The sequence below is a fragment of the Salmo trutta genome, chromosome 13 (genome assembly GCF_901001165.1).
Source record: "Salmo trutta chromosome 13, fSalTru1.1, whole genome shotgun sequence".
NCBI lineage: Eukaryota > Metazoa > Chordata > Actinopteri > Salmoniformes > Salmonidae > Salmo > Salmo trutta.
This window is the reverse complement of record NC_042969.1, coordinates 61,944,295-61,964,980: the sequence shown is the minus strand read 5'-3', so window position 1 is coordinate 61,964,980 and position 20,686 is coordinate 61,944,295. Positions and strand designations below refer to the sequence as shown.

General features: G+C 44.2%; 1 protein-coding gene across 2 annotated transcripts in view; it reads left to right on the top strand.

Annotated features, from left to right (window-relative positions):
• LOC115206255 (tripartite motif-containing protein 3) overlaps window positions 1-20,686 on the top strand; it is a 42,062-nt gene that overhangs the window by 18,928 nt on the left and 2,448 nt on the right. For both annotated transcript variants that reach the window (XM_029773002.1, XM_029773001.1), the window contains 13 exons: window positions 2,914-3,092; window positions 7,773-8,013; window positions 8,532-8,683; window positions 9,283-9,463; window positions 9,934-10,104; window positions 11,448-11,744; window positions 11,945-12,209; window positions 13,152-13,255; window positions 14,857-15,024; window positions 18,858-19,026; window positions 19,289-19,348; window positions 19,582-19,652; window positions 20,449-20,589. In XM_029773002.1, coding sequence (XP_029628862.1) covers window positions 2,947-3,092; window positions 7,773-8,013; window positions 8,532-8,683; window positions 9,283-9,463; window positions 9,934-10,104; window positions 11,448-11,744; window positions 11,945-12,209; window positions 13,152-13,255; window positions 14,857-15,024; window positions 18,858-19,026; window positions 19,289-19,348; window positions 19,582-19,652; window positions 20,449-20,589 — 2,166 coding nt within the window. In that variant the 5' untranslated portion in view covers window positions 2,914-2,946. The remainder of the gene's footprint in view (window positions 1-2,913; window positions 3,093-7,772; window positions 8,014-8,531; window positions 8,684-9,282; window positions 9,464-9,933; window positions 10,105-11,447; window positions 11,745-11,944; window positions 12,210-13,151; window positions 13,256-14,856; window positions 15,025-18,857; window positions 19,027-19,288; window positions 19,349-19,581; window positions 19,653-20,448; window positions 20,590-20,686) is intronic.

Genomic DNA, 20,686 nt, shown 5'->3' with positions numbered 1-20,686 from the left:
GGAATCCCGGAAGATATTCCAGTCTGTGCTAGCAAAACAGTACTACAGCTTAGCAAGCTTCTTCATCTGACCACTTTTTTATTGATCTAGTGCTTCCTGCTTAAATTGTTCCTTGTGAGCAGGAATCAGGAGGATAGGATTATGGTCAGATTTGCCAAATGGAGGGCGAGGGAGAGCTTTGTATGTGTCTCTGTGTGTGGAGTAAAGGTGGTCCAGAGTTTTTTTCCTGATGCTGATAGAAATTTGGTAAAATGGATTTAAGTTTTCCTGCATTAAAGTCCCCGGCTACTAGGAATGCCGCCTCTGGGTGAGCGTTTTCTTGTTTGCTTATGGAGGAATACAGCTCATTCAATGCTATCTTCGTGCCAGCCTCAGTCTGTGGTGGTATGTAAACAACTACGAAAAATACAGAGAAACTCTCTAGGTAGATAGTGTGGTCTACAGCTTATCATGAGATACTCTACCTCAGGCGAGCAATAGCTCGAGACTTCCTTAGATGTCGTGCACCAGCTGTTATTTACAAAAATACATAGTCTGCCATCCCTTGTCTTACAAAACGTCGCTGTTGTATCTTGCCGGTACAGTGTATAATCAGCCAGCTGTATGTTGATAGTGTCGTCGTTCAGCCACGACTCCGTGAAGCATAAGATTTTCTACGCCCCCTCTTCATGCAAATCCCGGGGATCTGGGCCTGTTCCCGAGAAGCAGTATATCATTCGCATTGGGCTCGTCAGACTCGTTAAAGGGAAAAAAGGATTCTGCCAGTCCGTGGTGAGTAATCAGTCCTGATGTCCAGAAATTATTTTTGGTCACAAGAGACGGTAGCGGCAACATTATGTACAAAATAAGTTATAAAATAAGTTACAAACAACAAAATAAACTGAAAAAAAACCACAATCGGTTGGGGACACGTAGAATGTCAGTCTTCTTCTCCGGCCCCATTTTACATGATGTAGGGGTTAATCTGTGTTCTATATGACAGATGTACAGCATGTCATCATCATGGCATCTCTACACTGTTAATCTGTGTTCATATAGACAGTACAGCATGGCATCTCTACACTGTTTAATCTGTGTTCATATAGACAGTACAGCATGGCATCTCTACACTGTTAATCTGTGTTCATATAGACAGTACAGCATGGCATCTCTACACTGTTTAATCTGAAGTTGACCCACTGATACAAATCATTGTAATGCCAGCTCTGTAATGCCAGCTCCTATCAACATCATTACTGTCTGTTGGCCTGCCAAAACTACTGATTTGTCATTTTACTATACTCTAAAAATGTAATATATAAATAAGAGAAACAAATACAAAAAATTAAGTTAATGGTTAGTGTGGTCGAAATGGCACCATATTCCCTACATAGTGCAATAGGACCTGATCAAAAGTAGTGCACTATAAAGGGATTAGGGTACCATTTTGGATTTAGGCATGTTCTATTGTTACCTCTGTAACACACACCTCTGAGTTTGAGTGAAATGGTTAATTTCCTCACACTGGGGGATGAATGTATGACTGCTGCTGCTGGTGTGCATAATTAGATTGTCTTTGAGCTGAGCCCTGTGGCCCTGTGGCCCTGCAGTCGTAATCACATGGATCCAATTGTCTCCCCAGTCATTAAGTCACGAAGCAGTTCAGTAATATTACCTTAGTTATTACCTTAGTCCCCCTGAGGGAGCTGGAGTCTGTTTGTGGAGAGGAGGACAAAGAGATTGTCTGGAAGAGGGATAACTGGGCCCAAAATGTGTCTTCTGCAGCAGGTGGCGGTTTTTCATTTTTTACACTCACCAAGCGAGGAGTGTATAAATGTGTTATTTTTCAAAAATGTAACCTTCATGTAACTAGGCAAGTCAGTTAAGAACAAATTCTTATCTGCAATGATGACCGACCGGGGAACAGTGGGTTATCTGCCTTGTTCATGAGATTGTGTCAAAAATATTGAATGGCTTATTTGCGACTTGTGGCTTATTTATAGTTATTTATAGTTTCATAATGATTAGGTTGTTACGAGTGTACGAATATAAGTAGGACGCGTGACATCTTGGCAACCTTGACAAAAACGTATGAGGTGTTAAATCGGAATTGTGCTTAGTCGTCGCTAGTTACCACAGCCACAAAGTCTTAAACCCACCTATTTCTACAATGTATCTTCTTAAAATGTGATTTTAAACCTAACCCTAACCACACTGCTAACCTTATGCCTAATCCTACCCTTAAATTAAAACCAAAAAGCACATTTGTCTTCTCATGAATTTTTACAAGAGACAATTTTGACTTTGTGGCTGTGGTAACTAGTGGAAACCGTTGTGACCATTGTTCACACACGTATACCCTCTCATTGGCTAGAATAGTCCCACCTGATTTTGCCTCCTCCGTACTGCCTTCCATTTTGAAATACATGTATTTTCATTGTTAGAGCGGCCACTAGTGTAGCTGGTCCATATAAGGGATCATCTGTGTTTATAGGATAGGGTTGGATAAACTAGGAGAGCACCCTTTACTTTGTCTCCTGATGAAGATGCCATTGTTTCTTGACATCAAGTCATTCTTCTATACAATGACACGACGCCCTCTTCCTGCTGTGAAGCCATGAACTGGTAGTGAACCTGTTCTCCCTTCCTATGGTCAGCTGGGGCCTCCTCTTTCTCCATAGTTGTATTCTGATTAATTATTAATTCACTATTAATTATTAATTAATCTATTAATTCACTCTCTGTCATGGATTTAAAGGGAATTAACTTGAAAAGTGGTGTAAACTCCCTCTAGCCAATGCTTTCACCAATCCAATGTCTCGACAATCTATGAAGAAAATTAAGCAAGGATACACTCTAGGGAAAAGAGTCTGAATTCGTAACGCAGCTTGTGTGTCAGTGCTCTCACCCGCTCATCTCGCTCTCTCTCTCCAGGTGAAGAGGTGCTTGTGCTCCCTCTCCCTGTGAATGTCTGTCACCATGGCGAAGCGTGAGACGGGCAGCACCAGCCCAGTGGTCCGGCAGATAGACAAACAGTTCCTGGTCTGCAGCATCTGTCTGGACCACTACCACAACCCTAAAGTCCTGCCCTGCCTACACACCTTCTGTGAGAAGTAAGTCTCTACCATACACCCTACACCTAACCACTACCACAACCCTAAAGTCCTGCCCTGCCTACACACCTGTGAGAATTAAGTCTCTACCATACACCGTACACCAGGGATCATCAACCAAAATCAGCCGCGGGCCGATTTGTTCTTGAGCGGATGGTCAGGGGACCGGAACATAATTACAAATAACTGCAAATTGACCACAAGAAGCCCAAAGAGATATAATATTTGACTAAAACATAATCATTTCAAACCATGCTTGCATTTGTATATGATCACACATCTCTCTATTATGCGTGGGAATAGTTTGGAACAGATTTCCAAAATTAAAATCACTTGGAGCGCATTTGCTAGTGTTTTTACAGTCTTATGTCTAACAATTAAATATATATACTGCTCAAAAAAATAAAGGGAACACTTAAACAACATGATGTAACTCCAAGTCAATCACACTTCTGTGAAATCAAACTGTCCACATAGGAAGCAACACTGATTGACAATACATTTCACATGCTGTTGTGCAAATGGAATAGACAGGTGGAAATTATAGGCAATTAGCAAGACACCCCCCAATAAAGGAGTGGTTCTGCAGGTGGGGACCACAGACCACTTCTCAGTTCCTATGCTTCCTGGCTGATGTTTTGGTCACTTTTGAATGCTGGCGGTGCTTTCACTCTAGTGGTATCATGAGACGGAGTCTACAACCCACACAAGTGGCTCAGGTAGTGCAGCTCATCCAGGATGGCACATCAATGTGAGCTGTGGCAAGAAGGTTTGCTGTGTCTGTCAGCGTAGTGTCCAGAGCATGGAGGCGCTACCAGGAGACAGGCCAGTACATCAGGAGACGTGGAGGAGGTCGTAGGAGGGCAACAACCCAGCAGCAGGACCGCTACCTCCGCCTTTGTGCAAGGAGGAGCAGGAGAAGCACTGCCAGAGCCCTGCAAAATGACCTCCAGCAGGCCACAAATGTGCATGTGTCTGCTCAAACAGTCAGAAACAGACACCATGAGGGTGGTATGAGGGCCCGACGTCCACAGGTGGGGGTTGTGCTTACAGCCCAACACCGTGCAGGACGTTTGGCATTTGCCAGAGAACACCAAGATTGGCAAATTCGCCACTGGCGCCCTGTGCTCTTCACAGATGAAAGCAGGTTCACACTGAGCACGTGACAGACGTGACAGAGTCTGGAGACGCCGTGGAGAACGTTCTGCTGCCTGCAACATCCTCCAGCATGACCGGTTTGGCGGTGGGTCAGTCATGGTGTGGGGTGGCATTTCTTTGGGGGGCCGCACAGCCCTCCATGTGCTCGCCAGAGGTAGCCTGACTGCCATTAGGTACCGAGATGAGATCCTCAGACCCCTTATGAGACCATATGCTGGTGCGGTTGGCCCTGGGTTCCTCCTAATGCAGACAATGCTAGACCTCATGTGGCTGGTGTGTGTCAGCAGTTCCTGCAAGAGGAAGGCATTGATGCTATGGACTGGCCCGCCCGTTCCCCAGACCTGAATCCAATTGAGAACATCTGGGACATCATGTCTCGCTCCATCCACCAACGCCACGTTGCACCACAGACTGTCCAGGAGTTGGCGGATGCTTTAGTCCAGGTCTGGGAGGAGATCCCTCAGGAGACCATCCGCCACCTCATCAGGAGCATGCCCAGGCGTTGTAGGGAGGTCATACGGGCACGTGGAGGCCACACACACTACTGAGCCTCATTTTGACTTGTTTTAAGGACATTACATCAAAGTTGGATCAGCCTGTAGTGTGGTTTTCCACTTTAATTTTGAGTGTGACTCCAAATCCATACCTCCATGGGTTGATAAATTGGATTTCCATTGATTATTTTTGTGTGATTTTGTTGTCAGCACATTCAACTATGTAAAGAAAAAAGTATTTAATAAGATTATTTCTTTCATTCAGATCTAGGATGTGTTGTTTAAGTGTTCCCTTTATTTTCTTGAGCAGTGTGTGTGTGTGTGTGTGTGTGTGTGTGTGTGTGTGTGTGTGTGTGTATATATGTATTTATGTATGTGTGTATATGTATATGTATTTATGTGTGTGTGTGTGTATATATGTGTGTGTGTGTGTGTGTATATATGTGTGTGTGTGTGTATATATGTGTGTGTGTGTATATATGTGTGTGTGTGTGTGTATGTATGTATGTATGTATGTATGTATATTATATATATATTATATATATATATATATTATATATATTAATATATATATATATTATATATATTTATATATATATATATTAATATATATATTATATATATTAATATATATATATATTAATATATATGTATGTATGTATGTATGTATGTATGTATGTATGTATATATTATATTATATTATATATATATATATATATATATATATATATATACATATATATATATATATATATATATATATACATATATATACATATATATACATATATATATATACATATATATATATACATATATATATACACACACACATATATGTATGTATGTATGTATATATATGTATGTTTTTTTTGTTGTTTTCTTTTGCTCAGAAAACTTGGGGGGGCCAAATAAAATCACTGCCAGTTGGGGAACCCTGGCCTATACCATAACCCTAAAAAATCTTTGTTAATCAAATCCACTATATTCACTGAGCTTGTGCTTTATTAACAGACTTGCCTAGTTAAATAAAGGTTCAATTAAAAAAATGTAATTCCACAACTAGTCAACTATATTCCACACATCTGACTTCTCCTTTACCTCATGAGCAACCAGTAGCCTAAACATTACCCCGTTTCGAGTTTATTTGTCACGTCCATTTTGCTGTAACGGTGCTCCCAGTTTGTTATAACCAATTCATTGATGTGATTATGATATGCTATAGGTCAGGCCCTATTGGTCACATGCATGGGATGCATACATGTGTCACATAAAGAGAGCAAGGGTTGAGGGAACAGGGGATGTTTTTCCTAAACAAATTAGGGATTTCAGTAACGTAACTTTTCAGTTAGAATTGGCTGTAATTATGTTGCAGCTTCAGCAACACGGACAGTGCGATAAACACTGTGGTGGTCGCTACAGCAAGGAGAGAGAGACAACGGGTGCTAGTCCCACAGTCACTGTCTGTCTATTTTTTAACACAGTGCACGCAGCAAGTCTGAGCCAGGCCCAGTGCAATCAAATCAACTGCTGGTCTGACTCCCTCTAGTCATTTGTGTGTCTTAATTATTTCATCAAACTGTGTGCTTAAAACTTCTTCGGGATCGGTGTCCCGTCCACGGGACGGTTGAGCTAACGTAGGCTAATACGACTAGTATGAGATTGGATCTAATCAGAACATTTCCCAGGACATAGACATATCTGATATTGCAGAAAACTTACATTTTTGTTAATCTAACTGCACTGTCCAATTTACAGTAGCTATTACAGTGAACGAATACCATGCTATTAAGTCAGGATTCCTATTTGACTCAGCCATGCCTCCTTGCCCATCCAACATTTCCTCATCTCCCACCCCTTCTAATGCGACTATCCCCGATGCTTCTCCCTCTTTTTTTCCCTGTCCGGCTACAAAGTTTCTCCCTGCAGGCAGTAACTGAGTCCGTGGTGCTAAAGGAGCTCCTTAAACTTGAACCCAAAAAACATCTGGGTCAGATCTGGGTCAGTCCATTTCTTCTTTAAGGTTGCTGCCCCTATTATCGCCAAGTCTGTCTCTCCTTTCTGGGGAGGTTCCCATTGCTTGGAAGGCAGCCATGGTTCGTCCTTTATTTAAAGGGGGAGATCAAGCTGATCCTAACTGTTATAGGCCTATTTCTATTTTGCCCTGTTTATCAAAAGTGTTGGAAAAACTTGTCAATAATCGACTGGCTTTCTTGATGTCTATAGTATTCTCTCGGGTATGCAATAATGAGTTGTTGAACTAGGTCAGGGCACAAGGTAATGGTTTGAGAGAGAGAGAATTCTTACAGCATAAAGTCATGAGAGTCAAATATGTGTTACAGCATAAAGTCATCAGAGAGTCATATGTGTTACAGCATAAAGTCAGAGAGGGTACTGGTACTGTATGCTAGGGATCTCCTTAGCAGCTTGGCTTCCCTGTGACTTAAGGTGACAGGCAGCCTCTTCAGGCCTGGTGGAGGGAGAGCAGGGTGCACACAGTACTGCTGTTTCACCCATCTCACCCATCTCACCAGACATTCACAGGGGGAGGAGGGACCACACGCCCCTCTTCACCTGGAGAGACAGAGAGAGATGGAGGAAGAGAGGTGACCGAAGGGAGAACACAGAGGAGTTGGCACAGTCCACAGTGATGCTGCCAGCTAGCAGCTCTTTCCACCCCTGCTACCCTCACTTGACAGGAATGCCCTCATCTGCCTGAGCGAGCTCTGCTCTGCGCTCTACATATTGCCTGACACAGCTCGCTGACGTCTGCACTGTCCTCTGCACTGTCCTCTGCCCTGTCTGTTCTGTTCACATCATCTTCAGGAAAGCTACTGGCCTACTGAGCAGGCATATTACATGCACTGCCTGTAGTAGGCTGTACTGTTATAAGATCCTTGACTTGATGCTTTGTATTGGCGCCAATTGTTGAAAGGGTTGACATTTGTCTAAATGTAATGAACCATAACCATCAACTTGACATGGTTTATAACAAGCCATCCCTGTTGTTCTCTCCTGTCTTTTCCAGATGCCTACAGAACTACATCCCCGCTCAGTCTCTGACACTATCGTGTCCAGTGTGTCGTCAGACTTCCATCCTGCCAGAGAAGGGCGTGGCCGCGCTGCAGAACAACTTCTTCATAACCAACCTGATGGAGGTGCTGCAGAGGGACCCAGAGTGTTCTCCTCCAGAGGCCTGCAGTGTGCTGGAGTCAGTCAGTGCTGCTGCCGCCTGCCAGCCACTCTCCTGCCCAAACCATGAGGGCAAGGTAGGTTTCTATTACCCCTCTACTGCCCCATCTACCCCTATACTGCCCCTCTGCTGCAACTCTCCTGCCCCAACAAAGCAGGAAAGGTAGGCTTCAGTCTGGCATCTAATTGATGATACATTGGTGTCACTGACTGAGTGAACACAACTGATTTTAGATCTGGGATGAGTAAGAGTACTGATCTAGGATCTGTCCATATAATCTCATTCATTATGATCTAAAAGGCTCAACGGATCCTAAATCATCACTCCTACTTTGAGTCGCTTTGTGGATATGGGCCATGGACTAGCTAAATCACATCTGACTTGAAGGAAAAAGGACTGAGGGCCGACCTTGCCAGTTTTCTATTGAAGTGAGAGTATTGTTCAGGAGTGTGGATTCACCACATTTACAAGCCCCTAAACATTGAGCAAACGTATCCATGTTTGACCTTGTCACTGTATGAACCTGCCTGGTCTATGGTGAGTCATCATGCGAGTTGAGCTGTGCTGTGTGTTGCTCCCCTGCGCCCCCTGTAGGTGATGGAGTTCTACTGCGAGTCGTGTGAGACTGCCATGTGTCTGGAGTGTACTGAGGGAGAGCACAGGGAACATGTGACTGTCCCACTGAGAGATGTCTTGGAGCAACAGAAAGCAGCCTTGAAGACCCAGCTGGACGCAATATGCAACAGGTATTGGATGGTAAACCGGTCTAGACTGCTCTGCCTGTAATGAGGGACGGTCTATACTGCTCTGCCTGTAATGAGGGACGGTCTAGACTGCTCTGCCTGTAATGAGGGACGGTCTAGACTGCTCTGCCTGTAATGAAGGACGGTCTAGACTGCTCTGCCTGTAATGAGGGACGGTCTAGACTTCTCTGCCTGTAATGAGGGACGGTCTAGACTGCTCTGCCTGTAATGAGGGACGGTCTAGACTGCTTTGCCTGTAATGAGGGACAGTCTAGACTGCTCTGCCTGTAATGAGGGACGGTCTAGACTGCTCTGCCTGTAATGAGGGACGGTCTATACTGCTCTGTCTGTAATGAGGGACGGTATTAGGATCGTTACAGCCCTATTCTGAGTACATTGACCATGTACACACTGGATAAGTCTTGGTAAGTGCAATGATAAATGACCGGAGTGCAGTTTTCCGGTGTCTGGTTTCAGCTTCTCATGAAGATCGATAGAAATTGCATACACATTTAGTCAGTTCCTCTGTTCATGCTCGTTGGTTAGACTTGATTGGACTGTGTGAGGTAGTGACAGTATACTGTTTCCTCTTCCTGTCCCAGGCTGCCCCAGCTGAGGGCTGCTATAGAGCTGGTAGGGGAGATCTCCAAGCAGCTGACTGACAGGAAGAACGAGGCGGTGACAGAGATCAGCAGTACCTTTGAGGAGCTAGAGAGGGCGCTACACCTCAGGAAGACCACCCTCATCACTGACCTGGAGAACATCTGCTGCACCAAGCAGAAGGTATATGCAACAGGATTAGATCTGCTGTCCCAAAATGGCACCCTATATCCTATTCAATGCACTATTTATGACCAGGGCCCATAAGGCTCTGGTCAAAAGTAGGGCACTATATAGGGAATAGGGGGTCATTTGGGACACAGTGATGGTCTATGAAGAACTACCTCTCTCTTACTTTTGTGGATAACTATCTCTCTCCTCTCTTTCTCTCTTGGTCTTACCTCTTTTTCTCCCTCTCTTCACACTCTTTCTGACTACCTACCAACCATTCTCTCTCTCCTCCTCCCGGTCTCCTCTCCTCCCTGTCTCTTACTATCCCTGTCTCCTCTCCAACGATCCCTCTCTCCTCCCTGACTCTTACTATCCCTCTCTCCTCCCTCTCCAACTATTTCTCTCTCCTCTCCTCCCTGACTCTGACTATCCCTCCCTCCTCCTCCCTCTCTTAACATCTCTCCTCTTCTCTCTGTCTGTAGGTGCTCCAGGCCCAGCTCTCCTCTCTCCTGCAGGGTAAGGACAACATCCAGAGCTGCAGTAGTTTTACGGAGCAGGCTCTGAGCCATGGCAGTGCTACAGAGGTTCTGCTGGTCCAGAAACAGATGGGGGAGAGGGTCAGCGCCCTGGCCCGACACACCTACCCAGAACAGGTCTGTGGACACATTAGTTTGTTTGTTCGTTTCACATATATACATATACAATGATGATAAAGGCTATGTTCCCAATGGGCCCTGGTCAAAAGTGCACTACAGTATATAGAGAATAGGTTGCCATTCGGGACAAAGCCATAAGGATGCTGACGGGCCGCCCCCAGGTGGTAAGAGTAGGCAACAACATGTCTGCCACGCTGATCCTTAACACTGGGACCCCTCAGGGTTGTGTACTTAGTCCCCTCCTGTATTCCCTGTTCACCCACGACAGCTTGGCCAAACACGACTCCAACACCATCATTAAGTTTGCTGATGACACAACAGTGGTAGGCCTTATCACCAACAACCATGAGACGGCCTATAGGGAGGAGGTCAGAGAACTGGCAGTGTGGTGCCAGGACAACAACCTCTCCCTCAATGTGAGCAAGACAAAGGAGCTGATCATGGACTACAGGAAAAGGAGGGCCGAACAGGCTCCCATTCTCATCGACGGGGCTGTAGTGGAGCGGGTCGAGAGTTTCAAGTTCCTTGGTGTCCACATCACCAACAAACTATCATGGTCCAAACATACCAAGACAAACGTGAAGAGGGCACGACAAAACCTTTTCCCCCTCAGGAGACTGAAAAGATTTGGCATGGATCCCCAGATCCTCAAAAGGTTCTACAGCTGCACCATCGAGAGCATCCTGACCGGTTGCATCACCTGGTACGGCAACTGCTCAACATCTGACCGTAAGGCGCTACAGAGGGTAGTGCGAATGGCCCAGTACATCACTGGGGCCAAGCTTCCTGCCATCCAGGACCTCTATAATAGGTGGTGTCAGAGGAAAGCCCATAAAATTGTCAGACTCCACTCACCCAAGTTATAGACTGTTTTCTCTGCTACCGCACGGCAAGCGGTACCGGAGCGCCAAGTCTAGGACCAAAAGCCTCCTCAACAGCTTTTACCCCCAAGCCATTAGACTTTAGTCGCCACCGGACAATTTACATTGACCCCCCCCCCTCTCTTTTGTACACTGCTGCTATTCGCTGTTTGTTTGTTACCTATGCATAGTCACTTCGCCCCCACCTACATGTACAGATTACCTCAACTAGCCTGTGCCCTCGCACACTGACTCGGTACGGTGCCCCCTGTATATAGCCTTATTATTGTTATTGTGTTACTTTTTATTATTACTTTTTATTTTATTCTTCTTGGTAAATTTTTTTCTTCTTGAACTGCACTGTTGGTTAAGGGCTTGTAAGTAAGCATTTCACGGTAAAGTCTACACTTGTATTCGGCGCATGTGGCAAATAAAGTTTGATTTGATAAACTTAACAAACCTACCCTTTCCCCCTCCCAGCCCCATGAGAACGGTCATCTTGACTGCCAGGTGGAGACAGAGGGTCTTCGTCGTTCTATCCAGAACCTGGGCGTGCTCATCACCACGGGAGCCATTGGCCACACCTCCGTCGCCACGGGAGAGGGACTACGCCACACCCTGGTTGGCCAGCACACCACCGTCACAGTGACGACCAAGGACAAGGACAGCGAGCTGGTGAAGACGGGCAATGCGGCGCTGCGGGCCGAGATTGTGTCGGTGGACGGGGCGGTAACCACGGAGACAGAGGTGGTGGATAATAAGAATGGGACGTATGAGGTGAGGATAACTGTACTTTGTATATGACATCGTAACTTGCAATATATGTGTTGTGTAATCTAATGTCTGTAATCTATCCAATGTATGTATTGTCAAGTGTTTAATGTACAGTGTTTATTTTGTATGCAGCTGTACTGTCTGTCTAAGACTTTATTCCCCTGGAGGTGCCTGATAATGGTCTGTTCCAAAATATTCTACAGGTGGGCTATACCATGCGCTCTGAGGGGGAGTTCTCCTTCTCTCTCCTCCTGTACGACCAGCCGGTCAGGGGCAGTCCGTTCCGGCTGCGTGCGGTCAAGCCCTCGGATGTCCTGCAATCTCCAGACGATGTGAAGAGGAGGGTGAAGAGTCCTAGTGGGACGGGGGGCCACATCAGACAGAAGGCTGTGAGGAGACCCTCCAGTATGTACAGCACCACCAAGAAGAAGGAGAACCCCATCGAGGATGAACTCATCTACAGAGTTGGTAGGTGCAGATCATAGAGACATGTAATACCTATTAATATTAGTTTAACTATGTGGTACAGCTGCTTATATTTACATTTGAGTCATTTAGGTGATTATCTTATCCTATGACTTGAAAGTGGATTTAACTAAAGTAGCTAAAACAATCACAAGTCACGATTGCAAATTACAAGTAAAACATTTTCAAAAACAGCTTTCTTTGCTACTGTCTTTGATAATCAGTTTAAAAGCTTGCATGGTACAAAGCAGCCCATGGGGAAAAGAAGGGAATACTACACATTGGTTCAATGCTCCCATAGTTTTTTTAAGCAGTGTTACTGATGAAGACATTAACATTTGACTTGTTGTTTTACGTTCGTATCCAGAGGCAGTGCATGCAACTGAAGTAGGTACAATAAGACTAAAGTAAGACAACCACATATAGTGATCAAGTTGGATAATAGTTCTTAGTTTTCTCAGTGCAGGCTGCAGGGTACAGACAATTCTGTGGAAAAAGTAGGAAAATACTCACAATTTGTTTCACTGCTCTCAGCCATCTTACTGATGAAGATCTTTTGAGGTCTCTGCGATAACTCGTGACTCTGCTATTTAGCCCTTGTTTTCATGGACACTGAGACTGTTCTTACTGGATGTGTGATGGTTTGACTCAGTTTTCTTGTTAGATGTGTGATGGTTTGACTCAGTGATCTTATTGGATGTGTGATGGTTTGACTCAGTGATCTTACTGGATGTGTGATGGTTTGACTCAGTGATCTTACTGGATGTGTGATGGTTTGACTCAGTGATCTTACTGGATGTGTGATGGTTTGACTCAGTGATCTTACTGGATGTGTGATGGTTTGACTCAGTGATCTTACTGGATGTGTGATGGTTTGACTCAGTGATCTTACTGGATGTGTGATGGTTTGACTCAGTGATGTTACTGGATGTGTGTATTTGACAGGAACCAGAGGGAGAGATAAAGCAGAGTTTACAAACCTCCAGGGAATCTCCACCTCCAGCAACGGACGCATCGTAGTGGCTGACAGCAACAACCAGTGTATACAGGTGAGACAACAACCATACAACCAGTGTATACAGGTGAGACAACAACCATACAACCAGTGTATACAGGTGAGACTACAACCAGTGTATACAGGTGAGACTACAACCAGTGTATACAGGTGAGACTACAACCAGTGTATACAGGTGAGACGACAACAACCATACAACCAGTGTATACAGGCGAGACTACAACCATACAACCAGTGTATACAGGTGAGACTACAACCATACAACCAGTGTATACAGGTGAGACTACAACCATACAACCAGTTGAGACTGGTGTTTTACGGGTACTATTTAATGAAGCTGCCAGTTGAGGACTTGTGAGGCGTCTGTTTCTCAAACTAGACACTCTAATGTACTTGTCCTCTTGCTCAGTTGTGCACCGGGGCCTCCCACTCCTCTTTCTATTCTGGTTAGGGCCAGTTTGCACTGTTCTGTGAACGTGTAGTACACAGCGTTGTACAAGATCTTCAGTTTCTTGGCAATTTCTGGCATGGAATAGCCTTTATTTTTCAGAACAAGAATAGACTGATGAGTTTCAGAAGAAAGTTATTTGTTTCTGGCCATTTTGAGCCTGTAATCGAACCCACAAATGCTGATGCTCCAGATACTCAACTAGTCTAAAGAAGGCCAGTTTTATTGCTATTGTAAACTTGGATTAGCTAACACAACGTGCCATTGGAACACAGGAGTGTTGGTTGCTGATAATGGGCCTCTGTACGCCTATGTAGATATTCCATTGAAAAAATAAGCAATTTCCATCTACAATAGTCATTTACAACACCAACAATGTCTACACTGTAAAAATTTTGCTTTTCTTTCAAAAACAAGAAAATTCCGAAGTGACCCCAAACTTTTGAATGGTAGTGTAAGTATCAAAAGTAAATGTAATTGCTAAAATATACTTAAGTATCAAAAGTAAAAGATAATGTATAAATAATTTCAAATTCCTTATATTAAGTAAACCAGGGCACATATTTTTTTTTTTTAATTTACGGATAGCCAGGGGCACACCAACATTCAGACATCATTTACAAATGAAGCATTTGTGTTTCGTGAGTTTGCAAGATCATAGGCAGTAGGGAAGGCCAGGGATGTTCTCTTGATTCTCTTGTGTTAATTGGACCATTTTCCTGTCCTGCCTCAGCATTCAAAATGTAATGAGTACTTTTGGGTGTCAGGGAAAATGTATGGAGTAAAAAGTCATTCATTCATAATTTTCTTTGGGAATGTAGTAAAAGTAAATGTAGTAAAAGTTGTCAAAAATATAAATAATAAAGTAATGTACAGATTCCCAAAAAAACAACTTGAGTAGTACTTTAAAGTATTTTTACTTTAGTACTTTACACCACTGCATACAACCTGTGAGAGAAAGGTAACCATGTGTATAGTGACAGCATGCAGAGTGGGATGAGTGTACTAAATTCATTGTTGCAAAGCAGAAAAGGTATTAGGTTATGGTAGTTTCAATCAAAATATCACAGGTCAAGCACATATTTCAAGGCAAATCTCAAATTCCATCCTATTCCTTATTGTCCCTTAAGAAAAAGGTTATTTCAAATCCAAATCTGTTTGAGTGTTGTTGTGGTATTATTCTCCAGGTGTTCTCCAACGATGGAGCATTCAAGCTGAGGTTTGGGGTCAGGGGTCGGTCGCCGGGGCAACTGCAGCGCCCCACGGGGGTCACCGTGGATATGAACGGTGACATCATTGTGGCCGACTACGACAACCGCTGGGTCAGCATCTTCTCCTCCGACGGGAAGTTCAAGGTGAGAGGTCATGAGGACACTCTAGGAGACTGGTCTTGAGAAAGACCTCGAGCTGAAACATCAACGTTAAACAGTCTACTATATCCCCTCTCCTTGTATGTTCTATACGTACCGGGTGCACTGAGCTTTCCCATAGCTGCCCCTTTGATTTGCACGTCAGATAAGACTCATCACAATTCACATCTTTCCCTCTCCATTAGAGGTCGACCGACTATGATTTTTCAATGCCGATACCGATTATTGGAGGGCCAAAAAAACGATGCCGATTAATCGTCTGATTGTTTTATTTATTTATTTGTAATAATGACAATTACAACAATACTGAATGAACACTTTTAACTTAATATACAGCTCAAAAAAATAAAGGGAACACTTAAACAACACAATGTAACTCCAAGTCAATCACACTTCTGTGAAATCAAACTGTCCACTTAGGAAGCAACACTGATTGACAATAAATTTCACATGCTGTTGTGCAAATGGAATAGACAACAGATGAAAATTATAGGCAATAAGCAAGACACCCCCAATAAAGGAGTGGTTCTGCAGGTGGAGACTACAGACCACTTCTCAGTTCCTATGCTTCCTGGCTGATGTTTTGGTCACTTTTGAATGCTGGCGGTGCTTTCACTCTAGTGGTATCATGAGACGGAGTCTACAACCCACACAAGTGGCTCAAGTAGTGCAGCTCATCCAGGATGGCACATCAATGCGAGCTGTGGCAAGAAGGTTTGCTGTGTCTGTCAGCGTAGTTCCAGAGCATGGAGGCGCTACCAGGAGACAGGCCAGTACATCAGGAGACGTGGAGGAGGCCGTAGGAGGGCAACAACCCAGCAGCAGGACCGCTACCTCCGCCTTTGTGCAAGGAGGAGCAGGAGAAGCACTGCCAGAGCCCTGCAAAATGACCTCCAGCAGGCCACAAATGTGCATGTGTCTGCTCAAACGGTCAGAAACAGACTCCATGAGGGTGGTATGAGGGCCCGACGTCCACAGGTGGGGGTTGTGCAGGACGTTTGGCATTCTCTCAACCAGCTTCATGCGGTAGTCACCTGGAATGTATTTCAATCAACAGGTGTGTCTTTTTAAAATGTGTGGAATTTCTTTCCTTAATGCCAAACGACCGTGCAGGACATTTGGCATTTGCCAGAGAACACCAAGATTGGCAAATTCGCCACTGGCGCCCTGTGCTCTTCACAGATGAAAGCAGGTTCACACTGAGCACGTGACAGAGTCTGGAGAAGCCGTGGAGAACGTTCTGCTGCCTGCAACATCCTCCAGCATGACCGGTTTGGCAGTGGGTCAGTCATGGTGTGGGGTGGCATTTCTTTGGGGGGCCGCACAGCCCTCCATGTGCTCGCCAGAGGTAGCCTGACTGCCATTAGGTACCGAGATGAGATCCTCAGACCCCTTGTGAGACCATATGCTGGTGCGGTTGGCCCTGGGTTCCTCCTAATGCAAGACAATGCTAGACCTCATGTGGCTGGAGTGTGTCAGCAGTTCCTGCAAGAGGAAGGCATTGATGCTATGGACTGGCCCGCCCGTTCCCCAGACCTGAATCCAATTGAGCACATCTGGGACATCATGTCTTGCTCCATCCACCTACGCCACGTTGCACCACAGACTGTCCAGGAGTTGGCGGATGCTTTAGTCCAGGTCTGGGAGGAGATCCCTCAGGAGACCATCCGCCACCTCATCAGGAGCATGCCCAGGCGTTGTAGGGAGGTCATACAGGCACGTGGAGGCCACACACACTACTGAGCCTCATTTTGACTTGTTTTAAGGACATTACATCAAAGTTGGATCAGCCTGTAGGGTGGTTTTCCACTTTAATTTTGAGTGTGACTCCAAATCCAGACCTCCATGGGTTGATAAATTGGATTTCCATTGATTATTTTTGTGTGATTTTGTTGTCAGCACATTCAACTATGTAAAGAAAAAAGTATTTAATAAGATTATTTCTTTCATTCAGATCTAGGATGTGTTGTTTAAGTGTTCCCTTTATTTTTTTGAGCAGTGTATAAAACATCAATAAAATCAATTTAGCCTCAAATAAATAATGAAACATGTTCAATTTGATTTAAATAATGCAATAACAAAGTGTTGGAGAAGAAAGTAAAAGTGCAATATGTGCCATGTAAAAAAGCTAACGTTTAAGTTCCTTGCTCAGAACATGAGAACATATGAAAGCTGGTGGTTCCTTTTAACATGAGTCTTCAATATTCCCAGGTAAGATGTTTTAGGTTGTAGTTATTATAGGAATTATTGGACTATTTCTCTCTATACGATTTGTATTTCATATACCTTTGACTATTGGATGTTCTTATAGGCACTTTAGTATTGCCAGTGTAACAGTATAGCTTCCGTCTCTCTCCTCGCTCCTACCTGGGCTCGAACCAGGAACACATCGACAATAGCCACCCTCGAAGCAGCGTTACCCATGCAGAGCAAGGGGAAACAACTACTCCAAGTCTCAGAGCGAGTGACGTTTGAAACACTATTAGCGCGCACCCGGCTAACTAGCTAGCCATTTCACATTGGTTACATCAGCCTAATCTCGGGAGTTGATAGGCTTGAAGTCATAAACAGCGCAATGCATTGCGAAGGGCTGCTGGCAAAACGCACGAAAGTGCTATTTTTAATGAATGCTTACGAGCCTGCTGCTGCCTACCATCGCTCAGTCAGACTGCTCTATCAAATCATAGACTTAATTATAACATAATAACACACAAAAACACGAGCCTTAGGTCATTAATATGGTCGAATCCGGAAACTATCATCTCGAAAACAAAACGTTATTCCTGTTACATTGCACAACCTTCAGTGTTATGTCATAATTACGTAAAATTCTGACAAATTACCCAAAGTGTTGCATATACCCTGACTGCGTGCAATGAACGCAAAATGACACAATTTCACTTGGTTAATATTGCCTGCTAACCTGGATTTCATTTAGCTAAATATGCAGGTTTAAAAATATATACTTCTGTGTATTGATTTTAAGAAAGGCATTGATGTTTATGGTTAGGTACAGTCGTGCAACGATTGTGCTTTTTTCGCAAATGCGCTTTTGTTAAATCATCCCCGTTTGGCGAAGTCGGCTGTCTTTGTTAGGAAGAAACAGTCTTCACAGTTTGCAACGAGCCAGGCGGCCCAAACTGCTGCATATACCCTGACTGTTTGCAAGCGAAGTGACACATTTTCCCTAGTTAAAAGAAATTCATGTTAGCAGGCAATATTAACTATATATGCAGGTTTAAAAATATATACTTGTGTATTGATTTTAAGAAAGGCATTTATGTTTATGGTTGGAGCAACGTGTACCTAAGTGATTATATGCAATGCAGGACAGGCTAGATAAACTAGTAATATCATCAACCATGTGTAGTTAGCTTGTGATTATGATTGATTTATTGTTTTTTATAAGATAAGTTTAATGCTAGCTAGCAACTTACCTTGGCTTCTTACTGCATTCGCGGAACCTCGTGGAGTGCAATGTAAAGCAGGTGGTTAGAGCGTTGGACTAGTTAACCGTAAGGTTGCAAGATTGAATCCCTGAGCTGACAAGGTAAAAATCTGTCGTTCTGCCCCTGAACAAGGCAGTTAACCCACCGTTCCTAGGCCGTTATTGAAAATAAGAATGTGTTCTTAACTGACTTGCCTAGTTAAAAAAAAAAAAAAAAAATGTAATGGGCCAAATCGGCATCCAAAAAACCTGATTTTCGATTGTTATGAAAACTTGAAATCGGCCCTAATTAATCGGCCATTCCGATTAATCGGTCGACCTCTACTCTCCATCCCTCTGACCTTCCATTCTCTCCCTCTCTCCCTGACAGAGTAAGATCGGGGCGGGTCGTCTGATGGGCCCTAAAGGAGTGGCGGTGGACAGGAACGGACACATCATCACCGTGGATAACAAGGCCTGCTGCGTGTTTATCTTCCAGGCCAATGGGAAGCTAGTCACCAAGTTTGGAGCCCGGGGGACATCAGACAGACAGTTCACAGGTAGGGGAGACACTCCTTGCATGATCTATCTATGGGTTTGCAGTTTTGGGACTTATTCCACTGTTTGTCACTATTTTTGGAACAATTCCTGTTCTATTGTAGTCTCCTTTCTGCCTTTAACTCTTTGGTCAGTGTGATTCTCTTCCATTTCTATAACCCTCCAATGATATGGCTTCACTAGCTCCATGGGGAAACCTGTCACTCATTTCAATCTCGTTTCCATCTCATCTCTGACTTTGACCTTTTATTGTTTCTTTTTTAGAAAAAAGTGGTACAAACATTTCACTGGAACCCAAGCTGAGTAAATCTGGCCCTGCGTTCAGTAAGTATTGATGTATGGTATAGCAGTCTCTTCATAATACAACTGCCCATTGCCGTGTCTTACATTGTACATTACTTGGTGTTTCCCTTTGGCTAGTGTTTCCACAGTCCTGTTGTGTACAAAGTCTTAAAATAGTCTACTGCACTGTTATGTTGATGACTCATCCTCTCTCCTCCTCCTCTCTTCCCTCTCCCTGTCTCTTCCTCTATCCCTTCCTTCCTTCCCTACCCTAGGTCCCCACTTTGTGGCGATCAACAACAAAAATGAGATTGTGGTAACAGACTTCCACAACCATTCAGTGAAGGTACGTCTCACTATTCTCCCTTTCTCCGTGTGTGTGTGTTACTGTAGTCATATCAGGTAGGTTTAAAATGCCTTGACTTCAGGCCTTGAGCATTCTGTGGTTGCAGCTTTGTGTCACTCCCTCACTGCCATCCTGTAGTTACTGTACGTCACTGTGCCACAGGAAAATGTCCCACTCCCACTGTTGGCTATCTGATGTCAGTTTGAATCATTTCAAATGAAGGGAATAGAAATCCCCAAACTCTGTTATGTTAACTGTTGGATGTGCGTAGTAGACTACCTCTGAACAGTGTAGGTTAGGGTTGTGGTTTAAGGTTGGGCTTGAGGTTAGAGTTAAGGTTGAACCTGGATGTGGACATGAAGCTAGGTTTGAGTTTAGAGTAATGTTTGAACCTGGATGTGGACATGAAGCTAGGGTTGAGGTTCAGGTTCGAGTTGAACCTGGATGTGGACATGAAGCTAGGGTTGAGGTTCAGGTTAGAGTTGAACCTGGATGTGGACATGAAGCTAGAGTTGAGGTTAGTTGAACCTGGATGTGGACATGAAGCTAGGGTTGAGGTTCAGGTTAGAGATTAACCTGGATGTGAACATGAAGCTAGGGGTTGAGGTTGAGGTTAGAGTTGAACCTGGATGTGGACATGAAGCTAGGGTTGAGGTTCAGGTTAGAGTTGAACCTGGATGTGGACATGAAGCTAGGTATGAGGTTCAGGTTAGAGTTGAACCTGGATGTGGACATGAAGCTAGGGTTGAGGTTAGGACACACTACTTCTGAACAGTTTGAATTCCTTCCCTAATAGGTGTACAGTGCAGACGGGGAGTTCCTGTTTAAGTTTGGTTCCCATGGCGAGGGGAACGGACAGTTCAACGCCCCGACAGGCGTTGCCGTGGACGCCAACGGGAACATCATCGTTGCCGACTGGGGGAACAGCAGAATACAGGTCAGTTAATGATGATCTTGATGGCAAGATTAACAAGCAGCATTAGTCATTATTTTTGATTTACTCTTCCGAGTTAGATCAGAAATAATATGATCAT